Source organism: Mustela erminea, chromosome 18 (genome assembly GCF_009829155.1).
Source record: "Mustela erminea isolate mMusErm1 chromosome 18, mMusErm1.Pri, whole genome shotgun sequence".
Taxonomy (NCBI): domain Eukaryota; kingdom Metazoa; phylum Chordata; class Mammalia; order Carnivora; family Mustelidae; genus Mustela; species Mustela erminea.
The window spans coordinates 43,298,598-43,320,947 of record NC_045631.1 but is presented as its reverse complement, the minus strand read 5'-3'; the positions used below and the strand labels follow the sequence as shown (position 1 = coordinate 43,320,947).

General features: G+C 57.2%; 2 protein-coding genes across 14 annotated transcripts in view; one reads left to right on the top strand and one right to left on the bottom strand.

The window, feature by feature from the left end:
• Positions 1-14,411, top strand: part of HDAC5 (histone deacetylase 5) — a 36,640-nt gene extending 22,229 nt beyond the window's left edge. For 6 of the 11 annotated variants that reach the window (XM_032322999.1, XM_032322995.1, XM_032322992.1 and 3 more), the window contains 24 exons: positions 2,094-2,350; positions 2,462-2,606; positions 2,691-2,805; positions 3,089-3,219; positions 3,321-3,467; positions 3,567-3,679; positions 3,994-4,125; positions 4,338-4,560; positions 6,572-6,783; positions 7,058-7,354; positions 8,101-8,269; positions 8,873-9,006; positions 9,370-9,490; positions 9,914-9,963; positions 10,127-10,234; positions 10,633-10,688; positions 10,839-10,926; positions 12,121-12,240; positions 12,496-12,593; positions 12,770-12,888; positions 13,402-13,535; positions 13,823-13,907; positions 14,032-14,197; positions 14,290-14,411. In XM_032322999.1, coding sequence (XP_032178890.1) covers positions 2,094-2,350; positions 2,462-2,606; positions 2,691-2,805; positions 3,089-3,219; positions 3,321-3,467; positions 3,567-3,679; positions 3,994-4,125; positions 4,338-4,560; positions 6,572-6,783; positions 7,058-7,354; positions 8,101-8,269; positions 8,873-9,006; positions 9,370-9,490; positions 9,914-9,963; positions 10,127-10,234; positions 10,633-10,688; positions 10,839-10,926; positions 12,121-12,240; positions 12,496-12,593; positions 12,770-12,888; positions 13,402-13,535; positions 13,823-13,907; positions 14,032-14,197; positions 14,290-14,329 — 3,260 coding nt within the window. In that variant the 3' untranslated portion in view covers positions 14,330-14,411. Of the gene's footprint in view, positions 1-2,093; positions 2,351-2,461; positions 2,607-2,690; positions 2,806-3,088; positions 3,220-3,320; positions 3,468-3,566; positions 3,680-3,993; positions 4,126-4,337; positions 4,561-6,571; positions 6,784-7,057; positions 7,355-8,100; positions 8,270-8,872; positions 9,007-9,369; positions 9,491-9,913; positions 9,964-10,126; positions 10,235-10,632; positions 10,689-10,838; positions 10,927-12,120; positions 12,241-12,495; positions 12,594-12,769; positions 12,889-13,401; positions 13,536-13,822; positions 13,908-14,031; positions 14,202-14,289 lie in introns of those variants that run through there. The other 5 variants (XM_032322997.1, XM_032322994.1, XM_032322996.1 and 2 more) reach the window with 4 other exon arrangements.
• Positions 14,412-16,357: 1,946 nt separating this feature from the next.
• Positions 16,358-20,858, bottom strand: G6PC3 (glucose-6-phosphatase catalytic subunit 3). Of its 3 annotated transcripts, XM_032323006.1 has the most exons (7): positions 20,780-20,858; positions 20,353-20,604; positions 18,411-18,517; positions 17,896-17,986; positions 17,594-17,712; positions 17,262-17,403; positions 16,358-17,030 (listed from the first exon to the last, which is right to left on the bottom strand). In XM_032323006.1, exons 2-7 carry the CDS (start codon positions 20,568-20,570, stop codon positions 16,667-16,669), a joined length of 1,041 nt encoding a protein of 346 aa, XP_032178897.1. In that variant the 5' UTR covers positions 20,571-20,604; positions 20,780-20,858; the 3' UTR covers positions 16,358-16,666. The 3 variants fall into 3 exon arrangements, with proteins under 3 accessions (XP_032178897.1, XP_032178896.1, XP_032178899.1); XM_032323005.1 differs by lacking the exon at positions 20,780-20,858 and having other exon boundaries at positions 20,353-20,745; XM_032323008.1 differs by lacking the exons at positions 17,594-17,712; positions 20,780-20,858 and having other exon boundaries at positions 17,001-17,030; positions 20,353-20,756.
• Positions 20,859-22,350: the final 1,492 nt, after the last annotated feature.

Here is a 22,350-nt window from a genome sequence, read left to right as displayed (position 1 = left end):
GATCCAAACCCACAGACTGTGCAGGGTATGGAAGCCTCTCTTAGCTCAGCCCTCTGTCCCCTCCCAACTCCCTGTCCACTCCCAGTGAAGATAAGGGATGGGAGCCTGGGCAGAGAGGTCTGCTCACGAGGGCAGGAAGCACACTGGTAGCCGCCAGCATGTTGGGGTCCTTCCTTCTCCAGGCCCAGGCTGGAGTGGGCTGCCTTGCCACAGGAAGGTCTTCCCAGCTCCCTGTGGCCTCCCTGGGCTGGAGTGAGAAAAGTGAGGGCTTTCTTTGGAGAAAGAAATGGAAGAGAAACAAGGTGGGTTGGCCCTGCCTTTCTAACTTCCTCCTTTCCAGGCAGTGGGTAGCCTGTCTTCCCCTTCCTGCCAGAGGCTCTGTGGAGTTCGGGTTGGGCTTAGGGCTCCCTGCTGGTGTGGTGTTTGCCCAGTTGCCCTGGCAACCGCAGGGCAGGGGTGGGGAGTGACATTGAGTGACCACAGGACAGTGCGGATGAAGTCGAGACCCATGCTTCCCATGAGCCCCTTGGAACATTTGCCCAGGGATCCATTGTCCACATGGGGGCCTGGACCTAAGGTCTTGGGACCTAGCTGGCCCCTCTCCCTCTTTCCCTTCCCTGCTGGTTCTCCCTGAGACTGGAGTTCTGAGATCTCTGCCTGAGCTCCAGCCTCCGTCCCCCCACCCCACCCCACCCCACCCCATGCTGTTACCCTTCTTCCTGTCTGATTCCCTTTCCTTTCCTGTCTCCTCCTCCTACCTCCTCCCTGCACCACCCGCCCATTCTCTCATTCCCCCTCCCCCCAGGCACAGCTGCTGTTTGGCTCACTCTATATATAGCGGCATTTTCAGGGTAATTACAATAAAACTGTTGAAAGGAGATAATCCAGCAAAGGAAGCAGAGTCTGACTCCCAGCCCCCTCCTGTCCCCGGTTTGGTGCAGCCCTGCACCCCCTTTCCCTGAGGCTTCCTGCTCCAACCCCCCACCCCCAGTCTCATAGCCTCTCCTTTGGGCCCCATCTGCCCCATCTGGGTGTGGGACAGAGAGAAGGGGGGAGGCAAGAGTAGGGGTGTCCAGAAGGTCCCCACAGGTCTCTCCTGGGTTTACTAAGAGCCCTGGCTCCCAGCCCCCTGAGTTCTAGAACCATCCTCGGCTTCAGTTTCTCTTCCAGTATAGGCTTCTTGGCAGGGAATGTGTGATGCTGAAAGGTGGGGAGGAGGCCTGGGAAGGACAGTGGGTGCAAGCACAGGGTTTGGATTCACATTCAGTTCGTCGGTCACCTGGCCGTGTGTCTTTGGTCATGTACTTCAACTTTCCTAAAGCTCAGTTTCCTCTTCCGTAAAGGAGTTCCTATAAAATGCCCACTGGCGTTAACCGTCAATGACAGTATCACAGGTTGAGGACTCAGTCTCCCAGAGACTGTGCTTCATGCTTAAGCATATTTTTTTTTCTTTTCTTTTTGTTTCAAAGATTGAATGGTTTATTTTAGAGAGAGAGTGAGCTTAAAGTGGGAGAGGGAGAGAGGGAGAAGCAGAATCCCCCCCCCCCCCCCGCCAAGTGCAGAGCCCATTGTGGGGCTCAATTTCAGGATCCTGAGATCCTGATTTGAGCCAAAACCAAGAGGTGGACGCTTATTAACCGATGGAGCCACCCTGGTGTCCCGGCTTGTCATGTTTTCTTTTCTTTTCTTTTTTTATAAGATTTTATTTATTTATTTGACAGACAGAGATCACAAGTAGGCAGAGAGGCAGGCAGAGAGAGAGGGGGAAGCAGGCTCCCTGCTGAGCAGAGAGCCTGATGTAGGGCTCGATCCCAGGACCCTGAGATCATGACCTGAGCTGACGGCAGAGGCTTAACCCACTGAGCCACCCAGGTGCCCCTTGTGCACGTTTTCTTATTGAAGTTCATGTCTTTGACTTCAGCTAAGACAGAACGTGGTTCTGCGGAGCAGAGGGGTTTTCCTGTCCCCCTCCCAGAACTTACCCTCCTGGATCTGGCAGTCCTGGCTGGTGGCTTTCTGGGGCCCCAACATGGCTGCCCAGGTGTCACGGTGTTGCCATTGGGCTCCCTGACGCCCATCTCTTGTCCCCACAGTGGAGGTGAAGCCGGTGCTGCCCGGAGCCATGCCCAGCTCCATGGGGGGTGGGGGAGGCAGCCCCAGCCCCGCGGAGCTGCGGGGGGCTCTGGCAGGCCCTGTCGACCCCGCACTGAGGGAGCAGCAGCTGCAGCAGGAGCTTCTGGCGCTCAAGCAGCAGCAGCAGCTGCAGAAGCAGCTCCTGTTCGCCGAGTTCCAGAAACAGCATGACCACCTGACACGGCAGCATGAGGTCCAGCTGCAGAAGCACCTCAAGGTGAGCGAGGGGGGCGCGGGGGGGCTGCCCAGACCTCCGACCCCCGCCCGGACCTGGCTCACCCTGGGTCCGTCCTGTCCCTCTCCCCTCCCCCCCACCGCACCCCTGCAGCAGCAGCAGGAGATGCTGGCGGCCAAGAGGCAACAGGAGCTGGAGCAGCAGCGGCAGCGGGAGCAGCAGCGGCAGGAAGAGCTGGAGAAGCAGCGGCTGGAGCAGCAGCTGCTCATCCTGCGGAACAAGGAGAAGAGCAAAGAGAGTAAGGCCTGGGGCCTCCCGCACCGTCCCCCAGCCCAGGGGTCTGGGCGCCGAGCACCCGGGTCAGCTGTGCCCTGTCCTGCAGGTGCCATCGCCAGCACTGAGGTGAAGCTGAGGCTCCAGGAATTCCTCCTGTCGAAGTCAAAGGAGCCCACGCCAGGCGGCCTCAACCATTCCCTCCCACAGCATCCCAAATGCTGGTAATGGCCCTTGGCAGGCGTGGGACACAGAGCTGCCCTGCTCAGGAGCTTGCCTGGCTGCAGGATGGCAGGGGGTCTCCTGGCCGGAACCCACAGTCGGGCCCTGCAGTCTTTCTTAGGGGATGAAACTCCCACCCCTGGCTTTTTTCCTTTCTTCCCTCCCCAGGATCCATTTCTTATCCCTTGATGTGCTGGGCATTTCCTAACGGTGCTTGCTGGGTGGGAGGCCCCATTGGCTGGGTAGTAACCTAGGTCTGTTTCTATTCCACCTCACATCCCCCAGGGGAGCCCACCATGCTTCTTTGGACCAGAGTTCCCCTCCCCAGAGTGGCCCCCCTGGGACGCCTCCCTCCTACAAACTGCCTTTGCTTGGGCCCTATGACAGCCGCGATGACTTCCCCCTCCGCAAAACAGGTGTGTGGTGGCCAGCCTGGCTTTCTAGAATATGGCTCCTTGGAGGTGGGTGTGTACCTATTCGTGTGGGTGCATCTGAGCCTTGGCTCCATTCTCCCCAGCCTCTGAACCCAACTTGAAAGTGCGTTCGAGGCTAAAGCAGAAGGTGGCTGAGCGGAGAAGTAGTCCCCTCTTGCGACGCAAGGACGGAACAGTCATTAGCACCTTTAAGAAGAGAGCTGTTGAGATCACCGGCACTGGGCCTGGGGGTAAGGACTTCTGTCTCATTCCTGTTCTGAGGTCCTGGGAGTGGGGGGGCAGGGAAGGTGACTCTGAGCATGTCCCGGTGACAGCCAGTTCTCCCATAGTGTCGTCCGTGTGTAACAGTGCGCCAGGCTCCGGCCCCAGCTCTCCCAACAGCTCCCACAGCACCATTGCTGAGAATGGCTTTACTGGCTCAGTCCCCAACATCCCCACCGAGGTACAGGCCTGCTGAGGGCTGGGCGGGTGGGCCAACCTGCTCCATTTCCCTTGGAAGAAGAAAGGCAGCTCCTTCCTGTCTGTCTCGCTGAGAGTATCCAGCAGGGACCTCCCTGCCCATGTGGACAGGCTAGAGGGACCTGTTGCTTTTAGGTGGGCTTGTCCCATGGGCCTCTGGAGGACTGTGATCTCTCAGTACCCCCAGGTGGGGCTTGGTGTGGGGAGCAGGGAGAGCGAGGCACCATTCAGAGCCCTTGGCCCCAGAAAGCCCTCCTTTGCTGGCTCTCATGCCTGTCTCTCCCAACTGCTCCCTAGATGCTCCCCCAGCACCGGGCCCTCCCTCTGGACAGCTCCCCCAACCAGTTCAGCCTCTACACGTCTCCCTCTCTGCCCAACATCTCCCTAGGGCTGCAGGCTACAGTCACTGTCACCAACTCGCACCTCACCGTAAGTATGGGGCGTGTGCCTCCTCCTCCCTCTGGTGTTGAGGTCTGCTGTCCTGGATGCTTCCAGATGGGGCTTTGGTCCACACAAGGCCCCGAGTGAGAGCAGATGGCCTTCTGGTGGGCAGAGGGTGGGTGAGGGATGCTGATCCCGGTTGGCAGGACTTGGGGCCATATAAGCCCCTCCCTCATCTCCATCTCCCTTCCCCACCACAGGCCTCCCCGAAGCTGTCAACGCAGCAGGAGGCCGAGAGGCAGGCCCTCCAGTCCCTGCGGCAGGGTGGCGCACTGACGGGCAAGTTCATGAGCACATCCTCCATCCCTGGCTGCCTGCTGGGCGTGGCGCTGGAGGGCGACAGCAGCCCCCACGGTCACGCCTCCCTACTGCAGCACGTGCTGCTGCTGGAGCAGGCTCGGCAGCAGAGCACCCTCATCGCTGGTGAGTGGGCGGGGGGTGGGTGGCTATGCGGGGGGCATGGGGGGGCACCTGGGTGTCAGGCTGCTGCAGAGGCCCCGCAGGGCCGCCCTAAGGGAGTAGCTAGGGTCGCTCTCCAGCTCTGTCCCAGCTGCCCTCCAGGGCATCGGTGACTTCTCCTGTGTCCTCCAGACATGACTGAGTACATACAGCCCACCAGGCACTGTTCTCGAGGTCATCCACAGCCGCCACGTGCTCACGTCCTCGAGCCGCGCTATCCAGTAGACCTACAGCATGAGCCACGCTTGAAACTTCAAGTTTTCTTTTTTTTTTTTTTTAAGACTTTATTTATTTATTTGACAGAGATCACAAGTAGGCAGAGAGGCAGGCAGAGAGAGAGGAAGGAAGCAGGCTCCCTGCCAAGCGGAGAGCCCAATGTGGGGCTTGATCCCAGGACCCTGAGATCATGACCTGAGCTGAAGGCAGAGGCTTAACCCACTGAGCCACCCAGGCACCCCAACTTCAAGTTTTCTAGAGCCATGTAGTAATATGTAAAATGGGGAACCTGGCTGGCTCTGCTGGGAAAGCACATGACTCTTGATCTCGGTCACGGTTGGGAGTTCGAGCCCCATGTTTGGTGTAGCAGTTACTTAAAATTAAAATCTTAAGAAAAAAAAAGTGAAAAGAAACTGTTAAAATTAACTTTAATAACATACTTAACTCAGTAAATCTGGAATATTGTCATTTTTTAAAGGATTTTATTTATTTGTGAGAGGACAAGCATGAGATGGGTGGAGGGTCACAGGGAGAAGCAGACTCCCCACTAAGCAGGGAACCCGATGTGGGACTCGATCCTGGGACCCCAGGATCCTGACCTGAGCCCAAGGCAGATGCTTAACTGACTGAGCCACCAGGTGCCCCTTATTTATGTATGTATTTTTAGATTATATTTTGTTTATTTATTTTTATTTTTTTTAATTATTTATTTATTTTTTAAAAGGATTTTATTTATTTATTTGACAGAGATCACAAGTAGGCAGAGAAGCAGGCAGAGAGAGAGGAAGGGAAGCAGGCTTCCTGCTGAACAGAGAGCCCGATGCAGGGCTCGATCCCAGGACCATGACCCGAGCCTAAGGCAGAGACTTTAACCCACTGAGCCACCGAGGCGCCCCTGTTTATTTATTTTTAAAGATTTTATTTATTTGTCAGAGAGAGCACGTGCACAAGCAGGGGGAATGACTCAGCTCCTGCTGAGCAAGGAGCCTGTTGGGGGATCGATCCCAGGACCCTGGGATCATGACCTGAGCCCAAGGCATATGCTTAACTGACTGAGCTCCCCAGGGTTCCTTATTTATTTATTTTAGAGAGGGAGAGAGAATGTATGTGGGAGAGGGAGAGGGACACACACACTCTGTGCTGAGCAGGGAGCCCAACGTGGGGCTTGATCTCACAACCCCGAGATCCTGACCTGAACCCAAATCAGATGTTCAACTGACTGAGCCTCCCAGAAGTCCCCATCTCAATTTAGAGGGGCTGCATTTCAAGTGCTCAGTAGTTACAAGTGGCTGGCATCCAGAACTGGACAGCATAGTTTTGGACATTCAGACCTTCAGCAGCTAGTGGCATTAGAAGAGGTTCTGCCTAAAAGACATACAATCCTGGCCCCAGGCTTCCCCACCCAATGGCATCCATGTCTACTATCAGGACGGTCTTGTTGCAGTTGGAGGAAACAAGTTATTATTTACCTACACTGAGGGCGTAAGACTATATGTGCAATCATAAGGGAATCAAAGGGAGAGAGTGGTGAATCCAGGAAGGCTTGCTGGAGGCAGTGACTCTGAGCTTACAGGACCGTTCCATTGTGGGGAGGAGGAAGAATGGGGCTCAGGTTGGGGAGCCAGGTGCCCCCAGGCCCCTCCAGGGTTTTTCCTGATTATGTAGGTGGTGGCGTTCTAGGAGGGGGAGAGAGCTGGGGTAGGACGGGGGTGCCTGGCACCTTGGCAGTGATGGTTCCTCCCCTCCTCCCGCTGCACAGTGCCACTCCACGGGCAGTCCCCGCTGGTGACAGGTGAACGTGTGGCCACCAGCATGCGGACAGTGGGCAAGCTTCCGCGGCACCGGCCCTTGAGCCGCACGCAGTCGTCCCCGCTGCCCCAGAGCCCCCAGGCCCTGCAGCAGCTCGTCATGCAGCAGCAGCACCAGCAGTTCCTGGAGAAGCAGAAGCAACAGCAGCTGCAGCTGGGCAAGGTGAGCTGGGGGCGGCCAAGGGCCAGGGCGGTGCTGGGGGCCGGGCAGAGCAGGGCACTGGTCTGGCAGCTAAGGAGCGAGGGGAGCAGGGGGTTAATGCCCTGGGCCATCCCCCAGGCTCCATCTGCTCCAACATATCACCTGGCCTCCTGGAGAGGCTCCATACGGCTGGCCAGCTGCCAGGGGAGGCCAGGGAAGGGCAGACCATCCTGGGCCACGGCTGCATGGCTGCGCCCCCTCCCAGCGGATGTCCCCCCTCTCTCTGCTCCTCCAGATTCTCACCAAGACTGGGGAGCTGTCACGGCAGCCCACCACCCACCCCGAGGAGACGGAGGAGGAGCTGACCGAGCAGCAGGAGGCCTTGCTTGGGGAGGGAGCCCTGACCATCCCCCGGGAAGGTTCCACGGAGAGTGAGAGCACGCAGGAAGACCTGGAGGAGGAGGAGGAGGAAGAGGAGGAAGAGGAGGAGGAAGAGGGGGAGGAGGACTGCATCCAGGTCAAGGATGAGGAGGGCGAGAGTGGCCCTGAGGAGGGGCCCGACTTGGATGAGTCCAGTGCTGGTTACAAAAAGGTGACCCCTCCACCCCAGCCCTTGATCACTGCCCCTCTGTCCCCCACATCCCCATCTCCCCGCTCTGTGTGGCCCAGGATGCGGGGGAGGGGGTGGGGGGACGGTGGCTTTGTGTAGAGGGCAAACACGGAGGAGGAGGGGGCAGGGGGTGGTAGAAGGGGGCGCTGCTTGTGCTGGTCTCAGGAGAGCCTCCTCCGCCCAGTCGCCCAGTCCACCAGCCAGTCCTGGCTGCCACTGTGACTGCCCCGCTGCTGAGCTGTGTGTGTGTGTGTGTGTGTGTGTGTGTGTGCGCGTGCGCGCACGCGCGCATGTGTGTGTACTTGCGAGCGCCCATGTGTTTCCGCCTGCTTTGGGCCAGTTGTGCATCGGTCTCTGTGCACACGTGTGTGTGTGTGTGTGTGTGTGTACACACACACCCCCGCTGTTACTCCCGTCTGCCCCGCACCTAGCAGCACTCCATTCATTGCGGACAGCGCTGAGCCCTCCAGGCCTGAGTCATCCTGCCCCCTCCCACGCCCCCGTCCCTCCTGCCTCTTACCTCAGTGCTACTCTGGCTGACTCATCACGTCCCCCCGCCCCCCTACCATCTCCTGGGAGGTGGCGGTGGTGAAGGCTGCAGTGCCTCCTGTCTCTGGTGGGAGGAGATGGGGAGCGGGTTTGGAAGAGAAGGGCTGGAACGGGGGGCCCCCCCAGAGGCCCCAGGACACTTGTCCTCACTTTCATCTCCTGCCCGCTCTCCTCCTGTGCAGGTGTTCTCCGACGCCCAGCAGCTGCAACCACTTCAGGTGTTCCAGGCGCCCCTCAGCCTGGCCACTGTGCCCCACCAGGCCCTGGGCCGCACCCAGTCCTCACCTGCTGCTCCTGGCGGCCTGAAAAGCCCCCCAGACCAGCCCGCCAAGCACCTCTTCACCACAGGTGAGCCCCGCCGCGCCAGTGGTCCTCCCCGCATGTACCAGGAGCCTGTGTGGGCTACCCAGCCTTGTACGACCGGCTGAGGGACCACGGGATTTTTGTGCCATCATCCCATAAGCCCTGGGTCCCTGGGTGCCGAGAACCTACTGTCTCAGTTGGGCTCCGGCCTTCTCTGGGCCCTGTCCTCTCTGTGAGGTCAAAAGTGAGGCCTCAGTCCATTCCCGAATGGACTGGGCTCTGAGGGGGCACAGATGCCCGGTGATGGTCTGACCCCACCAGTGGGGTGTCGGGAGTCGGGGGCATGGCACACACGGGCTGTGACAGAAGGGGGAAAAGGAGGCCATGCCCCAGAGGGGGCACAGTGCTGAGAGCATGGTGGGCAGAAATCAAAACCAGTGGGGGTTTTGGCTGCGGCTTAAGGAGCGGGGAGGCTTTTGAGGGGCAGTAACAGGTGAAGGGGACCACAGGCAGAGATAAGAGGGGCAGGGTGGCTGGGGGGGCAGGGTGTGAGGAGGTCCCCAGGACAGGGCTGGCTGGGGGGAGCCCAGGGAGCCCTGCCGAGGGTGGCCGCGGCTGGCTGGGCTGACAGGTGTGTGTGCGGCCCAGGTGTGGTCTACGACACGTTCATGCTGAAGCACCAGTGCATGTGTGGGAACACACACGTGCACCCTGAGCACGCCGGCCGGATCCAGAGCATCTGGTCGCGGCTGCAGGAGACAGGCCTGCTTAACAAGTGTGAGGTAAGGGAGCCTTTCCTTCTTCCACCCCCCAGCCCAGACCCAGCCAAAACCCTTGTGTCTCCCCGTCCGCGAAGCCTCTCTCTGTGTCATCTTCATCCTTCGTTCAACCCCTGATCTCAGGGTCTGTCCCCTCAGCCACCTTTCTGTCCCTTCCCTTGCAGCCCGCTTTGCTGACTGGGGGCGGTCCTGGACCGGGGCGCCTGGGGGTCAGGGCGCACATTCACAAAAGCCATTGGATTCTCTGAAGGCCAGAAAGTGGCTCCATGCGTCCCAGGCTGTGGGGCAGAGAGAGGGTGTGGGCCTCAGGGAGAGCGGGGCCTTCGGCGTGTCCCCTCACCGGGCTCTTCTGCTCTCCCCGCGCAGCGGATCCGGGGTCGCAAAGCCACACTGGACGAGATCCAGACGGTGCACTCCGAGTACCACACCCTGCTCTATGGGACCAGTCCCCTCAACCGACAGAAGCTGGACAGCAAGAAGCTGCTCGGTGAGCCGGCAGGCGGGGTCCGGGCTATGTCCACCGCCCTGTGGAGATAGGGAACTGTCAGGGTAGGGAGGTGGGCCCCCTAGGGCACAGGCCATCCCCTTGCTGCACTGCCCATCTCCAGGGTGCGCGTCTCCAGTCCACATAGACTATCACACGGGTGGGGTGCACTGCAGCTGGTAGAAAGGGGCAGGTCAGTGATAGGGGAGGGCTCTGCTTTTCTCCCTGATCGTCCCCTTTTTCTTCTTGCCATCTGCCCCAGAAGTAAGGTGTCCCCTCCCCAGAATAGAGCACAGACCTCTTCCAGCCGGTGCGGGCCACAGAGGCCTATCTTTTGCTTGGGTCTGGCCGCCTTTTTCAGGCATGGCGCTCGCCACCCTCTGCGGGCCCCAGCTTCCCAAGTAGCTCTGTCCCTCTTCTATGCAGGCCCCATCAGCCAGAAGATGTACGCCGTGCTGCCTTGCGGGGGCATTGGGGTGAGTAGAGTACCTGCTAATAGGGTGGGTGGGCGGCTCTCCCAGCTCTTGCCCCGCCTTTCGTGCCCACCATGGCTGCTGGGCCCACTGTCCAGGTGCCCACCCCCATTCTTGCCCTCCCCCTGCAGGGGGCACGCTGAAGCCTGCTCTCCTGCCCCTGCAGGTGGACAGTGACACTGTGTGGAATGAAATGCACTCCTCCAGTGCTGTGCGCATGGCAGTGGGCTGCCTGGTGGAGCTGGCTTTCAAGGTGGCCTCAGGAGAGCTCAAGGTGAGTGTGTGCCCAAGGCCGCAGCCCCGCCTTGGCTTGGTCCTCAGGGGGTGGAGGACAGGGACAACTTTGCCTTTCCCTAGAGCAAGGCACTGTCCCTGGGCGCCTTAACTATCGGATGCCGGAGTCGGGGGCGGGGGAGGTGCTAGCTCCTGGACCAGCTAGGGAGGCGAGGCATCCAGTGGGGACTGGGAAGGAGGCACGGGCATCTGATGCTCTCAGGGGTATCTCGAGGTCAGAGATGGTGCCTGCTGGTGCATGTGGCCTGCAGCTGTGTTCCTTGCATGAGGGTTCTCTTCCCTGCCTGGTTTATTTTTCCTCCTGTATCCACCCTCTCTGTGGCCACCTTGCCTGCCTGTCTGTCTGTTGTCTCTGACCCTCCGTCTGCACTTCTTCAGAATGGATTTGCCATCATCCGGCCCCCGGGACACCACGCGGAAGAGTCAACAGCCATGTGAGTACCCCCTCTGCCCCCGCCAGACCCACTGCCCTCCCCCCTTCCCTTTTCCCTCCCAGCTGAGCTGATGTGTCTGTTTTGCTCTGGGAGCAAACATCTGCTACAGCTGACCTCCCCAACCGTTTTCTCCCCCGACCTGGCCACCAGGGGTTTCTGCTTCTTCAACTCTGTAGCCATCACAGCCAAACTCCTGCAGCAGAAGCTGAACGTGGGCAAGGTTCTCATCGTGGACTGGGTAGGCAATGGGCTGCTGGGGTCGGGGTCTGCCTTCAGGAGGGCCTCACTCCGACACTGCCCCTTTTTCCTCAGGAGCCCGCACCACTGCTGGGCCTGAGGCCTTACCACAGCTCTTCCTGCTGGAGCATTCGCCCAGCCCTCCCATTCCCGTGGGGCTCCCTCCTCACGAAGAGACTCGAAAGTGGTTTTAGCCCTCGAAAGTGGTTTTAGCCTTAGCCCCGGTCAGTCTGGGCCCCCACCTTGTAGCCTCAAGCAACCGAGGTTTTCTACCTTGAATAGTATAGACCATTACCAGCATTGCTAGAATCACTCTTCTTCTTTTTTTAAGATTTATTTGTTTGTTTTAGAGAGAGGGAGTGTGTATGCCTGCTGGGAAGGGCAGGTGGAGGGAGAGGGAGAGAGAAACCCAAGTCGACTCTGTGCTGAGCACGAAACTCCATGCGGGGCTTTATCTCACGACCCTGAGATCATGACCTGAGCTGAAACTAAGAGTTTGGACACTTAACCGGCTGCACCACCCAGGCGTCCCTGGAGCCACTCTTGATGCAGAGGGGTGGGGTGGGGGGGCGGACTCTGCTGGGACACACAATACTGCTCCTGGCCGCATAGAGTAGTACAAACAAGTATGGATGGGCATTTCTATAAGTGGAGACCCTGAGCTGTTGGGTGACATAGCCACAAAGTCACATAGTTTGGGGTGTTGGGCCTGACGCTTGTGTTCCTGCTGCTGGGCACCGCTTCTCAAACCCCACCTCTCAGGGCAGCGGGAAAGGCACCCACCACTCCTGGTGACTGGAAAGTACCCAGGAGCAGTCATCAGCAAAGACGACATCTCTTTGAAGCCCAGATCTGGCTTAGAAATTCATGGAAACGTTGGGTTCATCAGAATGTATCTGCTTTCAATTCCTTACCAGCTCTAATGTTTCCTCCCAATTGTTGAGTGGAATGGGCTCGCAGGCAGGTCCACCATACGTATCCCGCAGCTTTGTGTGTCTGCACAGTGACCCATGGACCCCGGGTAGAGAAGCATGGGATGATACCATGGTGAACGGAACACAATGCCCTGTAGCCAGTGATGGGCTGCACCCCCCAAGTTCACCATAGAGTGGAGGTGGGGGGCAAGTGGAATTTTGACCTTTGGGGCTAGAGCCTGGGATTTTTTTTTTCTGATGCTTCCATCCCTCCCCACTAGGACATTCACCACGGCAATGGCACCCAGCAAGCGTTTTACAATGATCCCTCTGTGCTCTACATCTCCCTGCATCGCTACGACAACGGGAACTTCTTTCCAGGCTCGGGGGCCCCTGAAGAGGTATGGTTTCTGGGCTCAAACGTGGGGCCCCTTGGGGAGGTGGCAGAACAGGACTCGGCAGGGAGCCCCGGAGACCTGTGGTGGTGCTGGGTCCCCAGGGAGTCTGGGCTCCTAGTGGGAGGACCACACAGGCCAATTGCCCCTCCATGCAGAGCAGCGGTGAGTGGAGCAAGGGCTGGAATCAGGGCTGAGGGTGGGGGCGATGTCTGGGATCCCCAGGCAGTAAGAATAACCCCTCCCCCACCGTGCTGCCAGGTTGGCGGAGGGCCGGGCGTGGGGTACAATGTGAACGTGGCATGGACGGGAGGTGTGGACCCCCCCATCGGAGACGTGGAGTACCTAACGGCCTTCAGGTGGGGACTGAGAAGGGCCAAGGGCGGGGTGGGAGCCCCCTGGGCCCTGCCACGGGGGGGCAGAAGGCACTCAGTTTGGTGCGGGTGGAGGGGGTTGTCTCTGGGTGGGGAACAGAGCGAGGTGAGGCCTGGCGTAGCCACCCGCCCGGGTCAGCTTGGGCCCTCTCCTTTTGCAGGACAGTGGTGATGCCCATTGCCCACGAGTTCTCACCTGATGTGGTCCTGGTCTCTGCCGGGTTTGATGCTGTTGAGGGACACCTGTCTCCACTGGGTGGCTACTCTGTCACCGCCAGATGTGAGTGCTGGGGGATGGAGGGAGGTTGCGGAGCAGTGAGGAGGGGGTTGAGTGGGGACACAGAGCAGGAAGGAACTGGTACTGCAGAGGCTGGGATGATGGACGCGGGGTTGGGGGGCAGGTCCGAGACTTGGAATCATCTTGGCAGGAGCCTCCCGCTCTCCCTCTGCCTGTCTTGGACTTGGGGACAAGCAGGTGGGTGTGGGGTAGCAGAGGGTACGTCTCCTCCCAGATCATAGGGATAGAGCTTGTTGATCCCTTGTGTTTCAGTGGTGCTCCTTGGGACGTATAATTGGAATTTTTAAAAATCTCATCTGTTGTTTTATCTTTAATGGAGCATTTAGTCCATTGACATTAAATTTCATTATGGAGATGTATTGGGGCTTAAATCTGCCATCTTATTTTCTGCTATTTGTTCCACCTCTTGTGTTTATTTTCTCTTCTTCTTTACCTTCTCCTGTTTTTTGTTTTTGTTTCTTTCTTTCTTCTTCCTCCCTTCACCCATCCCTAAAGGCTTTGGCCACTTGACCAGGCAGCTGATGACTCTGGCAGGGGGCCGGGTGGTGCTGGCCCTGGAGGGAGGCCATGACTTGACCGCCATCTGTGATGCCTCTGAGGCCTGTGTCTCAGCTCTGCTCAGTGTAGAGGTAAGGGGTACAGGGAGGCAGTGGGGGTGAGGGGCCAGGGAGAGGCTAGTAAGGGAGGGCCCCTTTCTTGATCAAGCAACACTGATCAAGAAGGTGGGAAGGTTTTCCTGGGTCCTAAAGACAGCTGCTGGCCAGGGAGGGCTTTCTGACCCAGGGTTCCTCCAGAAAGCTAGGTTTGCCCCAGTCATGGGAGATCTCTGGGGCCGAATGTGGGGTGTTTAGGGGACTAGGCTCCATCCACCCTGGCTCACTCCCCACCATGAGCCTTCTCTTCTTTCCCCTTCCAGCTGCAGCCCTTGGATGAGGCAGTCTTGCAACAAAAGCCCAACATCAACGCAGTGGCCACGCTAGAGAAAGTCATCGAGATCCAGAGTGCGTGAGATGAGGCTCAGACCTCAGCCAGCCAAGGGGGCAGAAGCTTACAGGCCTACCAGGGCTGGGGATGTAGTATGGGGCTCTCTGTCCTCCCTGACCCCTGCTTGCCCCTTGTCCACAGGCAAACACTGGAGCTGCGTCCAGAGGTTCGCCGCTGGTCTAGGCCGTTCCCTGCGGGAGGCTCAGGCAGGTGAGACAGAGGAGGCAGAGACTGTGAGCGCCATGGCCTTGCTGTCAGTGGGGGCCGAGCAGGCCCAGGCTGCTGCAGCCCGGGAGCACAGCCCCAGGTAAGCTTCCTTTCTGACTTCTGCCCTTGGCCAAGCTGGTGCCCCTACCTCAGTGCCCACCTCCCTCAATCACCCTGTGCTTGTTCCTCCAGGCCGCCAGAGGAGCCCATGGAACAGGAGCCTGCCCTGTGACACCCTGGCCCCCAATCCTCTGGGCTTCATCATTGTGATTTTGTTTATTTTTTCTATTAAAAACAAAAAGTCACACATTCAACAACGTGTGCCGTGTGGGTCTCTCAGCCTTGCCCCCCTGCTCCTCCAAGCTGTCTTGGGCCTCGCCCCCAACTTCCCACAGCGTGGCCCACGTCTCCATTCTAGAAGTCTGCTTCCCCTGTAAGGCGTGTATGGGGGGTGCCCTTTCCAGCCCCTCATCCGTGTTGTGTCCCATGCCCACATTCCCGCAGGCTATCCTTTTCCTCCTTGGGGCCTGGGCCAGTTTAAGGTGGGCATGGGGGCCCAGATAGTACCGTCTGGTTTTGGGGTCTCCCTGACGGAACAGGGAACAGTAAGTTTGGTGCCTTGGCTTCAGTTGACTTGGGGGGAAATGCCTTAATTTCACCCTCCTTCCCTCTCCCAACCTCAGGGGAAGATCGGGAAGGTTGCTTTACAGTGTGAGACAGAGCGGAAGGGAGGTGGTCTCCCACCCTGCAATTCCCCACCCTTTTCCCTCTTTGTCGTCCTCACCATCTCCACATAGACCCCTTTCCCCTTTCTCCTGGCCTCAGCACTGAGGGGAGGGCTTCTGCCCCAAGAGGTGGGCCTGTGGTCTGTGGGCCAGGCAATTTTACTTCATGCTTCTCCTGGCCTGTTTTCCGTTCCCAGGGGCTGGAGAGGGTCAGAGTGGAGATGGGATGGGGCAGGACTCCTAGGTTCTGCGGGACCGGGGGAGCTGCAGAACCAGGCCTGCTCTCTGCCTTACTCTTTTGGCTTCCCTGGCCCTCTGCTGGCACAGCCTGGGGAGGGGGAGGTGATCCCTGCAGGGGGACTCCAGGCTGGTGAGAGACCCACTGCTGTTCAGGACCACATTACCCCAGCCATCCAGCAGGCCATGAGAAGGGTCAGTGGCTCACCTCCCTCCTGGGGCCTTTGACCCTGAAGCCCAGGGATGGTGAGGGTAGGGGTTCTAGAAGGGGCAAGGCCAGAACCCAGGAACCCAGGAATCTGCCCTCAGCTATAGCTTCCCTTCCTCCTGGGCTTCCTCTGCTGGTCACTAGCCCAAGGGAGCTAAGACCAGGAGGGACTGAACAGCACCCTTTTTCTTTCCCAGGAGCCCAGCCTAGCCCTCTGTTTAAGAGGTTGGGGAGCTCATAAGTCTTCTAGGGAATACGGTCTAGCCTGTAGGAAACCAAAGATGAGAAGCGGTTCCCAGGGGGCTGAGTCTTCCTCCCTCTTCCTCCCAACACCACACATACATTCTTTCCACCCCATCCTGAGGGCCTCACCTGTTTACATATTTATTATCCTAATGGGGGCCTGAGTAGGATTGAGGGAGCTAGGAGAGGGCCAGGAGTCCCACCACCATTGGCTCATTGTGTGCTGTGTCTTGTGTATTGTTAGTGTGTTCTAGATCCTCCTGGGGGATGCGGTTGGGGCTAGGCCCAGTGTAGCAAGCCTCCCCTTGCTGAGCCCCAGCTCCGGGCCCTTAACCCTCCCTCTCCCCATGGCTGGTCTGGTTCTCATGTAAACCCACTCCTTGCTTTGTCTCCCTGGATATGGATTTCAGTTAAGTATTTTGTAATCTGTTAACACTGTGTGTCCTTATGTAAATAAACTTGTTTCTGGCAGTGCCTTCTGGGGCTGTTGTCTCTCTTCTCTGGGCTTCCAAATGGAATAGAGGTTCTTATTCCCCATCCTGGCCCAAAAAACTGCTCTGCTTTTCTCCAGTCCCTGGAGTAGCCAATTTAGGAAACAAGAGGCTGGGGTGGGAGGGAGCAGTGTCTCTGTCCTCAGAGGTTAGAGACGAGGTTTCACCAAACCTAGCCATAGCATTTCATGGGACCTCTCTTGTGGCCTAGGTGGTGATGCTGGGGAGAGGACCCAGGCGGAAGGTCTCCGTGGAAACGGGTGTGGGGGGTGCAGAACAGGTGGCCTGGCGAGGGTCTCACTTGGACACACACAGGCAAGATCAGTGGAAATGTGCGCATAGGCAAGAAAAGAATCCGGAAGTGTTCAAGGGCTTTATTGGGGCTGTTCTGAGCCCCTCACAGTGTTACAGGAGCCCATTGGTCTTGATGTTGCCTTAGCTCCCTGGGAGCTCAGAGGGGGAAGGCAGGATGACCAGCCTTTCTGGGAGGAGAGAAGGCCCTTCTCTGGGGCTAAGACCAGATGACGGAGCAGTGGGAGACTGAGGATGAGCAAGGCCTGCTGGGAGCTGGAAAGGGAATGGGGCTGCCTTCCGGAGTGTGGAGATCACGGAGTGTTGGCTTTTTGGGGTGGGGGATGCAAATGGGAACAGGAGGCACTTGGAAGTCAGGAAGAGCGGAGAGGTGGTGTTTCGTGGGCACTGAACGTGTACACCACCCAGGGCACGAGGGCCAGGACCAGGCATGGCCACAGGGTGTACTTGAGGAAATTGAAGATGTAGAAAAGGCTGATCTGAGGGGGGTGGCCCAGCCAGTCCAGGGGGCCCAGCAGCCCCATGGCCAGCACAAGGCAGGCTATCTTCTGGCCATGTCCCAAGTATGCCCGCCGTACCTGGGCATAGCAGGGAGAGTGCAGGGCGATGCCCAGACCCAGGGCGGCCCCTGAGTCGCGGCTCAGGGAGGCAAAGGGCCGGCTATCCACGTGCACCCACTCAGGCCGCTCACACCACTTGGAGGCCAGGCTGATGGACCTATGGGGAGGAGGGTCTTTGCCAGGAAAGATTCCCCTCGAAGCATGAGGACCAATGGCTTTTAGCTCCTTTGGGGTCTACCCCCATGTTCTGCTGTGACCCCGGGAGAGTCTGTATTTGTGAAAAGGAACGTGTCCCCTTTTAGCTACAGCAAACCAGGGACCTACGAAGGCTAGGTAAAGGCGAAGCAGGACAGGCCCCAGCCTGCCCAAGCTTCAAAGCAGAACTTACCAAGAAAGATCCAGGCCCAGTGTAAAGAGGGTCCAATAGATGAGGCTGGCACCCAGCAAGAGGGCCAGTGAGGTCAATCCATAGAAGCTTAGCTCCCGCTCCGTGGGCACGCGGGGGGTCATGAGCCAGCCCAGGACAGCACCTAGAGAAGTGGGGTAACAGCAGCTTCAAGGGGTTTGGGGATATGAGCCCCCTGAGCTGTAGGGCAGCTTGGCAAAATAGTCTGAGCTGTAAGGGCACCTTGGGGTCCACTGTACGAAGGGAAGATCCTATACCGGTCCTCCCACTGCCAGAGGCACCCCCAGGCCCACCCTGGGGCCCCAGCTGCTCACCAGTTATTAGGCCACCCAACACCTGGTGAGGGAAATGTGCTAAGAGGAAGATCCGGGACAGGCCGACCGCCAATAGGAAGGTGCAGTAAGCCAGGCTGGGTATCATCCTTACCCAGTGGCTACAAAGAAAAGCAAACAGTTCAGGGGGTGTCCATACACAGCTCGGCTTCCCCCAGCACTCAAGCACTTCATGGTTTGACCAAATACCCCAAGGCCCCCAGAACTCCAGCTCCCAGGCTGCCCTGCTGCTGGGTTTTTTGGATCCAGAGATTGGGGGGATGGTAGACAATGCCGAGGCATACCTGTGGGTCCGCGTGGCCAGCTGGGAAGAGATGGCCGTCATGATGGGCCAGAGGGCGGCTCCTGTGATCATGCAGTGTCCAGAAGGGCTGCCTGCCAGGGGATCCAGAAGCTTGAGGTGAGAGCATGAGCGTGGAACTCAGGAGCCCCTGGTGATAGCTGAATGCAGTTGCCATTGCACACCTCCCCCTCACCCCCACCGCTGCCCCTGCCCTGCCCCACCTTGGTCCAGGCTCCCTCCGCCCTGCAGCCTACTTCACCACTGCCTGAGCCCACTGCACTCAGGTTTCTGCTTTGCCCTGTATCTCTTGGCTCTACTCAAAACAGGGTGGTTAGCTGCACTCTGGCCTGGGTGCTCTCCTCCCAGAATTCAACTCAGTCTTCCCGGGCTCTCTTTGTTCTCTGGGTCAGTAACAGAGGGGCTGGGTGTCTGGTTAGGCCACCCCGGCTGAAAAGCACTCTGAAACACTCACCAAACCCTAACCACACCAGGACAGGGAGGTTTGGGGCTTCCCACCTGGACCAGTTTCACAAGAAGAGGGGAACTGGTGAACCTGGGCTGGGGCCTGGCTGTAGTACCCAGACTCATGGACCCACCAAAAGGGCCTGTCTCCAAACAGAAACCTAGAAGAGAACAGATGCAAGATGACATTACACGCACATGCAGCCGGGGGAACAGGCAGGGAGCAAAAAGATGTTTTTGGAAGGCCTGCATGGTGGAGTCTGCAGGGGAGTCCAATTCTGTGCATTACCTTGCAGTGATTTTTTTTTTTTTAACTTTGGAAGAGAATGCACGCTATTTTTAAAGAAGTGATGAGGAGACAAGAGACCATGTGTGTGCACATGTGTGCAAGTGCACACTCAGAAATGTTCATTAGTTTCATTCTTACCCCACTGCAAGGCCAGCCCTACTCTTCTCACTCCTAGTGAGCCTGGGACCTGCCTCTTTTGCTCCCAGACCCCTACTCATGCTCCTATTTCTCCCTCTTCCTATTCCCCAAATTCCAGCCTCAATTACCTACATGTGAACTCTTTAGGTGGGTCTCCGGTGTTTGAAACCGGGAAAGGGAAATGGACAGAGGAAACTGAGAAAGAACAAGGAGGACCAAAAGCTCAAGTTCCCCTGGCCTGGCAGGTGCTTCGCTGGACACTGGGAAACAGCACACAGAAGAGGCTATGCTGCTGGGGCCAGAAAGAGAAAAGATGGCAGACCAGAAAAGATGCTGCTGGGGAGGGACACGAGAAAGGGAGCTGCCTCTCCTTGCCACCAGGTTCACACACCAGGTGCTCCAAACACACTTAGGAAATGAACAAGGGCTTTGTCACGTGGGGGAGGAGCACTGAATGTGTCTACCCAACAGAGCTCACACAGACTCTGAGCTGAGAGAGAGCACAAAGCAAAGGCAATTAGGCAAAAAGGAAATGGTGAGACCGTTGCTTTTTCCTTTTCAGGAGGGATGAAACTCTTGCAGAGAAGAGTGGAGGGGAGGGTAACTCCTATTTTGTTTTTCAGCAAGTCATTCCAGCCTGTTCAAATGTCTCCTCTGAACTCCCCTCCCCCAGGCAAGGCATCAGGCAACAGGGGATGAGGTGAATGAGGAGGAGCAGCTCACACCCAGCGGGAGTCATAGCTCCCCTCTTCACCCCGGAGAGAACAGGTGGCACCAAGAGATAAGCCCTGGGGGCCCCACACACTTGCCTGGGATTCCCAGCTTCTAAGTCTGTGTGAGGAGCCCACTAGTAAACGGAGGAGAAAAGGAAGGAGCAAGTGTTCGCTGGGAGACAGTGCTTTTCAAGTCTTACTAGGCACTCCAATTACCTGAGGTGTTTGATAAAATGCAGATTCTGATTCAGTAGCTCTGGCCTGGGGCTTGAGATCTTGCACTTCTAGCAAGTTTGCCAGGGCTTCCCAAGCTGCTGGTCCCGGTCCAGGAAATGCACCTTAATTCTCCAGCACCTTAGCAGCTATTGTGAAGCCTGGCACAAAGCATGCTTCTTAGCAACTATGTCAAATAAATGAATGACTAGATGAATGAAAGCGTGAGCTGAGAAGCAGGACTTTTTGCTACTTAAGCCGCCCTAGCCTCTTCTTAAAATACAGATTCCCAACCCTTTCCCTGAAATTTCTAAGTCTGTATGTCTGAGGTGGGATGAGGTACTGCATTCTAAAGGCGCCTCTTAGGTGATTTCTCTGGTCAGGCCCGTTTGAGAAATACGGGTTTAATGAGTAACATGGGGACTCTGAGGTCTGAGGCCAAGATGCACAGTGATGCTCAAAGGAAAAAAGTCAGGGGACAAGGGGTAGGGGAGAGGAGGTCTTAAGGCTATGGGTTCAGTGGGGCGGGTTGGCGGGGGATGTCCGAGCCTTTAAGGCACCTGCTTAGAGAGATCAGGGCTTGCCCAGGACTCAGGGCCCTAGGGGGTGGGGGGCCAGGGCGCCGAGGGCTTCGCTGTCTCACCACTTGAAGACGAGGTTGAGCCACTCGGTGATGAGGCTGATCCAGAGCACTGCGATGCCCACGCGGCGGGAAGCGTAGTAGGCCGCGGGGAAGTAGAACAGAAAGAGGCTCTTGGGATCGCCCAGAAAGGTGACCCAGAGCCACACGTTCTCCAACCAAGGCAGTTGGTTTTGCAGTGCCTCGGCCATCGCGATGCCCGCGCCCAGCGTGGACTCCATGACGACCCAGGGGCCGGCCGGGCGGGTTTATACTCTAAGGCGGAAGCCGAGGAGTGTCGGAAACAAGGAAGCGGATCCCCACTGCGGCCCAAAGCCCACCTCTCTGAGCCCCCGGCTCCGCCCCCTGCCCGCGGCCGACGCAGAGCCCCGCCTCCTGCCCCGCCCCTCAGCAGTCCCAGACTCGCGCGAGCCGGGCCTTTAGCCGGTACCGTTTCCTCCAGGGCTCTTCCCGGGCCTTCCTTTCTACTGGGCAGCGCAGGGGACAAATCTTTGCGAAGGCGTTTCCGCAGAGTCCCACGTGGCCGCTGTTGCCGGCACGTGGGCATTGGGCGCAGAGGCGGCTCTCGCTGCTGTTCCGGGTCAAAGGAAGGACTGACTTGCGGGTCGGCAACGCGCCCGGTGTTCTTGCTTTGCCGCTGCGAGGTGGACGTGTTATCACCGACAAGTGGATTCCTTCCGTACCAGACCTCTTTTCTCCGGTACCGCTACCCTCCAGAGATATTCTGAGATTTCATGAAGAGAAGGCTACGGGCACTGCTTCATCGGCATTGCCAGGCATTGCCGGTCAGCGCTGAAGCGGGACCTTAAATTTACGTACACCTCTAATCAGACCATGCTCTTCTCCCCCAGCCCAAGAATCTTCCGCCCAAATTCATCCGTTATTGATTTGGAAGCTGACAGATAAGCCTCTTAATTTTGAGGCGTCTTCTGTAAACACTTGCGAATTCCTACATGTAGCAGTCTAAGTCACACTTCCTCCCACTTCTAAGCTTGCTTTACCTTCCTCCTTTCATTTCTTTGCCTTCCAAAACCCCGATGGGCAGGTAAAACCGTGTGGTAGTAGCTGGGTTGGTATGGGAAGAGGAGGGGCACACACCCACGACAAAATTTGGAATAATCTTCTCCAGGAACACACACACAAAATAGAAACCTTAGCTATTCTAGGCGAGGTTCTGCCTAGAGGCAGAGCTGGGGTGGGAGACTGTTGAGTGGCTCCCCAGTTCTTCCTACCTCAAGCAACTTTTTTCTTGGAGAGTTTTCTGATGGGTGGATGAAATTGAGAATGTAAATATGGTTCTTGGAAAGAGATTAATTTCACTAATTAAAAAGGTGTGGGGAAGGGAAGCTGGATACAAATGTCATTTCACTTCCTTGCTAAATGTTTTTCAATTGCCCCAAGGAGAAAGCCTACATTTTCTAGGTCTTTAAAAGTTTGCTCAGGCTCTACCAAGACAACCTTAACCAGCCTACCCCCACAACTCCATTTCATCATATCTCTGAACTACTTTATGTTCCTTGAAATCACCAGTCTCTCTCTCCTTTTAGAGATCATGCTAGTCTTTTAGGTCTCAGATTTTTTCACTTCCTCTAGGAAGCTTTTCCTAACAGTACCTGACAGTCATATATATGAAAACCTATAATCATGCTACCATATAAAAAGTGGAGCAGCAGTTACATGTGACTTGAGAGGGTCAGGCTTGAAAGTTCTCTGAAAAAACACAACTAAGAAGGAGCAGTATATTTATTCCTATTACAATGATTGTACTACTATACACCCAATATTGAGAAGTTGATGTCTCTTGCAGGGCAAGGAAACACTTTTGAACTGTGTTCAGGTTAAGTAGGACCAGGGCTGGCCCTTTGCCTCTGTCTGGACTAGAGAAAGTTCAGCCTATTGTTGGTCAGATATGAGACTCCAGAATTTCCATGGAGGGAGGGGCAGTAGGTGGATTAGGGATAGAAACTGGTGATGACAGGGCTTGAAAATTGCATCTTGCAT

What these genes read in the sequence shown, in the direction of transcription:
- G6PC3 (XM_032323006.1), bottom strand. Translation starts at nt 20,570, where the DNA reads ATGGAGTCCACGCTGGGCGCGGGCATCGCGATGGCCGAGGCACTGCAA. An exon ending in TTCTTGTGAAACTGGTCCAG is followed by an intron (nt 17,987 to 18,410) that starts GTGGGAAGCCCC and finishes ATCCCCTGGCAG; the next exon opens with GCAGCCCTTCTGGACACTGC. An exon ending in CTGGCCACGCGGACCCACAG is followed by an intron (nt 17,713 to 17,895) that starts GTATGCCTCGGC and finishes TTTTCTTTGTAG; the next exon opens with CCACTGGGTAAGGATGATAC.